At 37.6% G+C, this 10,477-nt stretch overlaps 1 protein-coding gene across 1 annotated transcript in view; it reads right to left on the bottom strand.

Moving 5' to 3' along the window:
- Positions 1-2,309: 2,309 nt before the first annotated feature.
- Positions 2,310-10,477, bottom strand: part of LOC104403710 (membrane-associated guanylate kinase, WW and PDZ domain-containing protein 2-like) — a 245,447-nt gene continuing 237,279 nt past the window's right edge. The window contains exon 10 of the mRNA XM_010011947.1: positions 2,310-3,366. Coding sequence (XP_010010249.1) covers positions 2,690-3,366 — 677 coding nt within the window. The 3' untranslated portion in view covers positions 2,310-2,689. The remainder of the gene's footprint in view (positions 3,367-10,477) is intronic.

The raw sequence follows: 10,477 nt of genomic DNA, 5'->3' as shown, positions 1-10,477 counted from the left end.
GACATTAATGACAAGATGCACAGGGTAATGATGGAAAAGGAAGGTATTATTCAAGTGTCACTACACATTAGAGATAATAAAATAACAATTGGATCCATCAGTAATGAGAAAGTATGCCTTGCTTCACCGGTGTCACAGACTAAATATCTTAGAATCATAGCAGCTTTCTCTAAGTACTAGAATTTTGTTTTGCATTCACATTATCTCACATGACCAAATCTTATCATCTGTTTCTTATTCATAACATGTGGGATAGACACATACATCTGAATCCGTCCTACTCAATTCCCTTTATAGTCAGTCAAGCAGAATATATACTTCTAGGGTATACCTGGCTTATTTGAAACATCTACATAGGAGTGACATGAATTGCACACTAGAAAGGCCCATTTCTGCCCAGGAGCTATAAAAGGAGACACGACAACTAGCTATATATATATATATATTGATATTAACTGCATTACTGATGCATATTTGATCACATGGGTTCCTGTTCCCTATGAATTTATGGGAAAAAAATAAAATACCCAGGCTGTCATCTTAAAACAGTTCTTATATTTCTCTTAAGAGATAATTCATCCACCTCAGGTACAGTAGGTTTGTCTCACTGCATTTTTTCACTTCTTTTGAATAACTCAAACAAATAAGGATTTCTTAAATTCCAGAATCTAACAACCTTGCATTAAGGTATATCCTTATTTGTGATACACATAGATTTCTCATAGTAAACTTTACTTTGTTGTGTATCATGCCATTAAATTTAGTCACTCTCTAGTACTTCCAAACAGTGCTTCAGTCTCAGTCATTGTTTGACGTTGAAGAAAATATGCTCTCTTTCTCTTCTTGGCATTCTCTAAAGCAACAAACCATCCCCTGCCCCAGACACAGAGGGTTAAGAGGAACACACTATTGCACTTGGACCTAGTATTTTGTGTCAGCTGAGCTAGGGTAGCTATCTGTACCTCTGGCCTGACAGGAGACAAGATGGTGTAAATTTACACTGCTTTTATTGAAGCTTGAGCTCAGTCCAGTATCTCCTGTCTGCCACAGCGATAAGTAGAAAATAACCACAGCTCAGCAAATGTACCAGAACTTGTTAAACTATCATGTTGATCAACTTGTTTTGATCACAAATCGATGCTCTAAGAAGAAATTCTCTTGAGAGAGGGGAATTATCCTCACGGGCTTGAGTATGTTGCTGCTTCAGGGTTCTTTTTTTGCTACTGTCCTGTGCTGATTGTTGAAATACCTATTTTGCTGTCTATTATTACACAGGCTTGTTCAGCATACTGGATTTCACACTCCACTTCTCTCTGAAGATTGGTGTTCTGAATTGTTTTCCTCTAGAGGGGGATTTGCTTGCATTTTTCAAAATAAAATCCCGCCTTTTGGGATGACATTAACCCTTCTAATTCCCTTCATGCTCTTCTCTTGCTCTGCAATTCTCCACAATTTGTCAGCATCTTCAGAAAGAGAATGTTGCTTACTCCGCTGTTCCAGAATCTTAATGGATGTTAAATAAAATCAGATTTAATGCAACAATTAGCTTTCTCCAAGTTCATGCATGATAGTGACATCACTTGGCCTTTACTCTTAATTTGGTTCAATTCGAAAGAAATGTCAGATTCTGTCTCTATAAATCATTCTTTTAAATATAGATATGAAAAATATGTTATTGACTATGTGAATCTACAGATGTTTTAATCACCTTATGGTTATTATTTGTGCAATTTGATAAACTGTTACTATATTCCTTGTTTTAAGGATATATACGTTTTCTAATGACAAATATTTGGCATACACAAACACTAAAGCTTCACTTCCCAACCTCTAATCTTCAGAAGTAAAATAATTACTATTGTTATATAGAATACTTTTTATTGTTTTCTTTTGAAGCACACAGTAATGTGTATTAAGTGACATATGAATGCCTTTAGAGGAACAAAGATCTCTAATTAAAGAAATTCAATCATTATTCAGTTCAGGTAATAATAAATAGTGATGGATGCTTATTTCAAACCACTGAAGAAAGTTTTGTTTTTTGGCTAAAATATTAAAAGCTATGAAATTACTTATCACTGTCCAGGTATTACAATTTCTTCTGTTACCGCTTCCTTACAGGTAAGTCTTGACTCTCCCCTTCCAGTGGTGCGTATTCAAGCCTACTGTGTCAGGCTGAACAGAAAAACTAAGTTGCTAGAAGCTATTATTTTAAAAACAGAGAAAAAACATACTATGGATCTTTTTTGACAAGAAAGAAACAAACCTGCTGTACAACACTTTTACAATGAAGGAAAAGGAGGCAAAATGGCTTACCAAAACCAATAACCTTGTAAAGGGCTAATGGATTGCTCGTTGTTCTACCTTAATGAATCAATATATACAATTATATCTAAAGCTTGCAGCATTGCTTTGGGACAATAAGAGTTTGCTGCAGACACCACACAAACTATTATGTCGTGAAAGGTCTGGAACTGCTCTAGTTTTAGCCTTATAAAGAGGTGGGACCATTGACACTCAAAACACAAAAAGGAATGCACAACAAGCTTAGATTTTGCCTAGGATACTTAATTGCAGACACGTATTTCCAGAACCAATGGTGTTACCTCCCACAACATGGAAATTAATTTCCAATCTAGCACACAAGGATGTAGTGAGTTTATATGTATGCCTTATGGTTTAGAACCTTTTACACACATTTTCGTAATTGTACAGACTTTCCAAACTTACCTCCTCTATGGATAATCAAAGAAGTTTCACTTCCAACAGGACATTCTTTAAGTATATCCACTACTTCTGCATGGCTCAGGTTCTGTACATTCTGCTGGTTGATCTCAACAATGAGGTCACCTTCACACAAACCAGGACATCCCTGAATGTCTAGAATTTGCTTCACCCTCTGTCCTGTAGGACTGTCTGCTATAGTGAAGCCAAAGCCCTGGGCCCCTTTCACAATGGTTAAGGTCATGAGTTCAGCTTGGGTGGCCCCAGAAGAAGCCATTGATACATTATCATCATGGGCAGGTGGTGGGAATGTGCTATCAAGCTGACTATCTGCTGGAATGGAGTGCAAGGAGTGTGGTGGTCGATCTGTTACGTCTGGAACAGACTGAGAAGTCCTAGAAATGTATTCCAAATAAGTTTCATAGTTATGTCTTCCATTTACCACTACCGGAGGCCTCTCCATTACTGCAAGGGGTGGCACCATGCTGTTGGCAGGATCTTCAGGATCAAAGGGCAAAGGGTATCCACGACATAGCACCAAGTTGACACTCTGACCAATAGGAACAGACTGGAAGAGTTTGACTACATCTGCGTGAGTATGTCCAAGGACACAAACTTCATTAATATAGACAATGACATCACCTAGAAAGAGAAGAAAAAACAGTGACAACTTCAGTTACTATACATGCAGTGCAAAGTTTTTCTTAATCAAATAGAAGTCTACTAAAAAATAAAATAAATCAGATCAACAAACTGACTCAAATAGTGGCTACAAAAAAGTAAAGTCTGTCTGCCAGTAAATGTAATACAAATAGACAATGCTGGTATTATTTCTTTTCTGTGGAAGCTCACAGCTGGAAAATTTAGCTGGATCCAGACATACACCTTTTTCTCAACATTTCTTCCCTATTTTTTTGGCTCCTTTCAGTGTAGTCCACAGATTACTTTTTTCTATGAGATAAAATGAAAGTTTATTTCGAGGGCTTGTTGTCAAGAAATACCATTGTTTGGTGAAGAGTAAAAGGAAAAAACAAAGGAAATAGTAAGCACTCTTGGACTTAAGAATCAATGAACAGGGATGCAAGACAGCGTGCAAGTGCATAAGGAAATACTTTTTGAATTGATCATGATATTGACCATTTCCTATTAAATTTCATCACTTGCCAGCAGACATCCAGGACTACTACAGTCATTTCCTATTCTAGACATGAACTAAACTGTATCTTGCATATCATAGAGATGTTTAGTGCCATTTTGTTGTAGCTCTGATGGTTCAAGGACAATGATAAGAAAAAGTCTGTAGGTAGGTATAATAGCTATTTAGTAGAAAAATCTAGGCAAATGTCTGAAAATCAGTTTAATATTTCTAGCTAAACCAGCTGGTCAAATAAAAATAAAGATACTACCTTTACCTTCAAATCTTGTCTCATTTATAGTACAGAGCTACAAATCATACATACTTAAAGCAGAATGCTTTAAGACAACAGGCTACTTATGGGTCTGCATATTGCTCACGCACCCACCAGCTACTGTTACTGGAAAGTTCAGAAAAAAAGTTCCAAGTTCCTTCTTGTTGTCAGAATGGACCTATATAGTTACAGCCATAAATAATTGTTTTTTACAGAACTGCTAAGGTGTATATTAAAATAAAAATGAGTAATCAGTAAAAATGATATTCAGAATCATTTGATGACCCATAGTCAGTTTCCATTTTAATAAAACAATCTGTACCTTTATAACAAAAGAGAAGGATGTTTGGTTAGAGAACTCCAGAAGTTAAAGTATTTTTCTAAGTGAAGATTGTCTTATCCTGCCATCAATTCGGAACAAGAAGTAATTTATACAGACCATTCTGTGAGGTGTCTAGAAGGTACATGGTTCGATAACTGACCTATCATAATGTAATGTTTTATAATGGTATGTGAAAATTCAGCAATAAAATAATAATTAATTTATGGAGGATGAGGTGGTCTGTGTGGAATCGCTTCAAGTGTGTTTATGAAATTATGTCTTTCAAGTACTCCAATCATAGATCTAATCAAGCAAACTGAGGAAAAAAGAGCATCATCAAGATGCCAGTGCAAGGGCTGTTTCCATGTGACAACGGAAGGCAAAGGCTGTTTCTATGTGAAAACAAAATGGTCAGTTCCCACATGATCAGCCTGTCTAGTCTAACAGTCTGATGGTAATTAACTGCATACACACAAATTGTGATTCAGAGACAGATTTCTTCAGAGGGTGCCTAGGGAAAAAATGCTAAGAGACTTTGTCTAAAAGTTTGTGAATATTAGTCACAGAAAGCTTAGGAGCTGTTAATATTGTCTTAAATATGAATCATAAATAGGTTTCAAATTATAAGCAAAAGCAGTAAGGTCACTTCACAGGCAGAGCTGATAGAACGCCAGTTTCTCTCACAAGCAGCTCAGAGTAAAATAGTTTTAAATAGTCAAGATTTAAAAGACAGAAAGAATGTACTATACTAAATTATTGTGGCAATGGCTGCAATTAATTGTGATTTGCTCATGCCCTGGTATAGAAAGATCTTACCTGCATTCTCCTCCCTGGCTTCCGCATTAGCAGTGAGGCTGACATTGCTTCTAAGTGGACTGATACTGTTGAACTGAGACTTCTTCAATGCATGCTCCTGTTTCACTAGCTTATGCCTTAATGCCCTTTGCAACTTTTTAATCCATGCAGTCTTTATTTCCCTGATGGCATATCTGATGGCAATGCAGATATGTGGTGGGAGGAGACCAATCTGTTTGTTCATCCTCTCTTGCAATATTTAATCAGGGTGCAAAAGGAATAATGCATTGATTTTGTTATGCAAGTAAATCACTGTCTGTTTTCACCCCTTCATTTGTACAGGATTAGCTATGATATAAAACCTAAACCAAGATGTTTTTCATAAATCAGATAAACTAGTTGACATTACATAGGTCTCCGGTGAAAAGAAATTAGCTTGTGCACATGGAGCGCAGCCAGGAAATATATAGGCCAAGTAGCTCCTTTCCCCAGTCACTAAACAGGCAAAACTGAGCATGAGAAGGTCTTGGGTAAGAACTCCTTGAAATAACAACCCTGCATTAGCCCTCACAAGACAGCAGAAAATCCTTCAGCATTTCCTGAATCAACATTTTTAAAGGTCTTTGTGATTTCTGAGGTGTAACATAAATAGCATGTCTAGGCACACTCTGAAGGAACTCACAGCTGAACTGCTTGGGACCCAAAATGCTGTACTGTGTCATATGGAGCACATACAGCTGAAGGTTAAGAAGAATAGGGAAAAGGCATGAGTAACTAAGTTCAACTCAGAGAAACAACTCTAGTGGTGTTAAACTGGGAAGAAACAGTTTCAGATCATGAGACAAGAAGGAGGAATAAAAGGGGTTAATTTCAGAAATCCCTCAAATAAATCTCTGGGCTGTAGGAGTTTCTCCAAATCTAACTCGTTTTCCAGGCTGAGTTCCTCATTGCTGATACACAGAGAAGTACCCAGCATTTGGAAGGGAGTGAGAGAGAAGTTAGGATCATCACAGAGCCAGTGCCATCCCAATGAGAAGTTCAGAACCCCTCTACTTTAGGAAATCTCCCTGAAATGCTCTTGTAGCATCTTTTCTGCCTGTTCTCTCCTGCTGCTTCTAATAATAATGGGTGCATATCCCCTTTATAATTCCTGCCTGATTTTCTGAGCAAGCCATAGTCTGCCTCCAGAAATCACAGTTTCACAGTGAGTGGGTATCTTTGAAGTTATGCAGAACATTTATATTAAGCATCAAACTTTGCTTGGCTTTTAGAATTAAACCTACTGAAATGAGTGAATCTTGCTTACAGAATCATAGAATGATTGAGGTTGGAAGAGACCTCTGAAAGTCATCTTGTCCAACCCCTCCACTCAAGCAGGGTCACCTAGAACCAGTTGTCCAGGATCATGTCTAGGTGGCTTTTGAATATCTCCAAGGATGGAGACTCCACAACCTCTCTGGGCAACCTGTTCCAGTGCTTGGTCATCCTCACAGTATGAAAGTGTTTCTGACATTCAGAGGTAACCTTCTTATTTTTTAATTTCATGGCCACTGACTCTGATCCTCTCGCTAAGCACCACTTGAATGAGCCTGGCTCTGTCTTCCTTGCACCACCCCCTCAGATGTCTACATACCTTGGAAAGATCCCCCTGAGCCTTGTCTTCTCCAGGCTGGGTAACTCTGTACTTCAACATCACCACTGACTGGTGTTCTTCCCAATTTTGTCTTCCTCATTAGCCTGTACAAACTCTACACAGGCCCTACCAACCATATCTTGCTTGAGACTGTCCAGAGACAAGGGAGACTAGAAGGGCTGGTCTATGCAGAAGGCTTCTGAGTAAGACTCTCTAGAGGAACTGGCAGGTTTGATAGATATCCTGTCTTACATCTCAAAGATCTACACCATCACAGCAACAGATTCTGCTGTCCAGCAGCCAACGTCCAAATTCAACATTGAGTCAAAGAATGTTAGAGAATACTGACAGTGGCCAGATTTGTCAAACTGTTACAATTACCTCTGCTTACTTAAGGCACTTGCATTTAACTGACAAATTTAGGCACACAGGCCTAGAGGTGACTTCCTGGATGGCTGAACATAGTCCTGTGTTGTCAGATACAACACAGTATGTGGCACTTGAGGAAATTCAATGTCTTCTTTGCAGAAATATCCATGAAACCCCAGAATATTTCACTTCTTTAACTAGTTTGGTTTGTTTATTAAAAATTTGCTGACCATGACTTATTTTTTGTCACATAATGTTAACGGACTCCATGTCTGAATGCTTGGTTAGAGGACACATTTTGCTATCTATATATTTCAAAGCAAAATCCAGATATAAACTACCAATATCATTTGCTGGTTTAGTGACTGGTAAAGAAATCTGTGAGCTTCAACATCCTCTAATGACAGATTCTTACCTACTCTACAACTCTACAATAATGCTGCAGAGTTAAATCTGACACCCTGGGGATTTTTCAGAAGCATTAATTCCACAAAAATACTTTTTTCATGCTAGAAGTGCTGGATCCAAACAGAATCTGTTTTATTGACACAACTAATTCCATCACAAATTACCCTCATGTTTCATGCAATGCTACCAGCTCTATTTCCTTCCTTTCTGAAGAAGCTGTATTATTCAGTGACTCCAGTTATTGTTTCTGCTATGTTTTTATTACCCCTACAAAGCCTGTATAAACATCTTGCAGTAGTATGGAAAGTTCTTCCATTTACTTACCCATGTTGCTACCATTTGTATACAAACACTCTGCTTGTTTCTTCTTCTTATTGTTGTGCATTGAATTTCCTGGCTGGGATTTTTTATGGTACCTCAGTGAACTGAATTACCTACTGGACTGCACTTATTATTATGCAGAATTCTTAAAATTTTACTTCTAAGAATTCTAATTTTAATAATTGTAAATAATAACAATAAGTGCAGAGGAGAAAAATGTAGATTAGATCTTTGTTCTTAATTTATGATCATATTCAAAGTTTAGGGGAAATGTCTCCATTGTTCCTGATGGGTTTTGGATCAAGCTCTTAGTATCTGTGTTCATGTGCTTAAAATATGACAGAATGCTGTGCTTTGGTGCACAGGAAGCACCAGTTCTGCAAGACTTGGGCTACCTTTTATTTAATTTTATTATTTTCCTGTATTTCCAGCCCAGCTAAACTCTACTAACGTCTCCAGCATTACTTATTCCCACCTGCATTTCACAACCGTATACACTGTGCATATGCATACTTTGCATGAAGTTCAGAACTAGCAATACATGATTACTTTATTGCTGAAGCTTTTCCTTCACCTGCCCCCCCACACACACTATCTGCTGTCATTACCAGCTTTATCTGCCACTTTTCAGCAGTGACCTTGTCTTCTCTTTCTGCAAAGCACTGCAAGATTGCGGGCACTGCAGCTTATTAATAATGAATTCAGAGGTGTTAGTATGTTTCCAGTGCTGGGATGTGAAACATGGGGCACATGACTGATGCTCAGTGAGGAGAAGACTCATTAGAAATGAGCCATTTTTAAACGTTCACATACTAGTAGCAGTGCAATGAACTAGTGCATGAGGGATCCTTTAGTTAGCAGTAGTTATATTCTGAAACTTTGAATCTCAGCTTCCTTCCACTTGCCACAGGTGTTAACCAGTGTATGAATAAGTCATTTTTGTTTTGAATTGGTAGAGGCATTTCTTTGGATGTAAAAGATTTCAAAAGGTTTTGCATAAACAGATATTCTCTGTTTTTCTTGTACTGTGACCTGCCACAGAACCTCGTAAAAAGCAATTTGTGTTTCACATCTGCATGTCATTACTTTTATAGACAAAGTATAAAACCCAGGATCCTGCAGTTCATGGTAGCCTGGTTTATCTTTTTTATTTTTTTTTAAATTTGGCCCTACCTTTTGTTAATACTCATCACTGCAGGAATTTTTAAAAACAAAAATTACTGAATTATAATTATTTCTTAAAGGAGATTACAGTATAAGACTATTGCATATTAATACTGAACTACTTAAAACACCTGCCAAGAAAATTCTGACTTATTCCTTTTAAAGAGGAACATTAACTGTTAAAACACATCAAGAATGTAACCTCAGGAGATGTACATACATATAATAACCACAGCTAGTGTTTGGGAGAGCTGAATTTAAAACTGACCACTTTATTATTAGCTTTGTGTCAGCTTTATCTGATAGCTAGCACTGCTGCAGCCAGTGAAATAAAAAGAGCCGCTGGGAGACATAATGCTCAGCTGCCTCCTGTGCACTCAGAAGTAATTTCAGGACCACTTGCTGGTATGTGAGAACACTGAACAGCCCAATAAAATATCTCTGCTCGTATTGGCATTGAAGAACCGTTTCCCAGTCTTCACCTCACACAGGAAGTTTTACCCATGTGCTGACAAACTCTGCAAAGCCGACAGCTAACCACGATCCCATGGATCCTCCTTTCACTCACTGGACTGTGGGAACGAAAGTTCAGGGGAAAAAAATCAGGGTAACAAGAATTATTTACTAAACCTGACAAAAAGGGAAATCAAAATGTGTTTCCAGGCATTTCAAGGTACTCAAACTTGCATTAGATAGATAGGCCTAAATTTTCCTCTTAGTGAAACCTGAGCAACAGACGTAAATCAGCTGCTTATCACATTTGAAAGTCAGTAATTCTATAAAACATTATTGTAGAAGTGGTTATCTTGGGCTAAAATCTGTCCCCATCATTGCAAGGACTGAGCACTCTGGCTCTGAACTTGGCTTCCTCCACAGGGCCAACAGAACAATGTGACAGAGACACGTGTCTGCAACTTTACTCAAGAATCAGACGTGTTGAGTAAGCAGGTGCCATTTTTACACAATTTTTTAGAACTCATTTTAATTCTACTGTGACCCAAAGCACATGCCTAATTAAAAAGCTGTCTATTCAAAATTTTTGTGCTTAACCAGCATGTATCATGTAATTACACTCAGGCAGATGTGGATTAGTAGAAGAAACTATTTACATTTTATTTGTATTTTGCACATAGCGGTAAAAGCTATTTAAATAGAGGCTTTTAACTTTTTTGGGGAGAGGAATAAAATACATCCCAAAAAAATCTAAAGACCTTGATTACTTGCTGATCCAGTAAACATGAAACATTTCAGATTAAACATGTAAGCAAAGCAATAGCAAACGAATGCTTAAATAAATTCTGCTCATAAAGTGCTAAAAAGCAGGCAAATTCT

Source organism: Nestor notabilis, unplaced genomic scaffold, assembly GCF_000696875.1.
Source record: "Nestor notabilis isolate BGI_N333 unplaced genomic scaffold, ASM69687v1 scaffold2493, whole genome shotgun sequence".
NCBI lineage: Eukaryota > Metazoa > Chordata > Aves > Psittaciformes > Psittacidae > Nestor > Nestor notabilis.
This window is presented reverse-complemented; position numbering and strand designations above follow the sequence as displayed.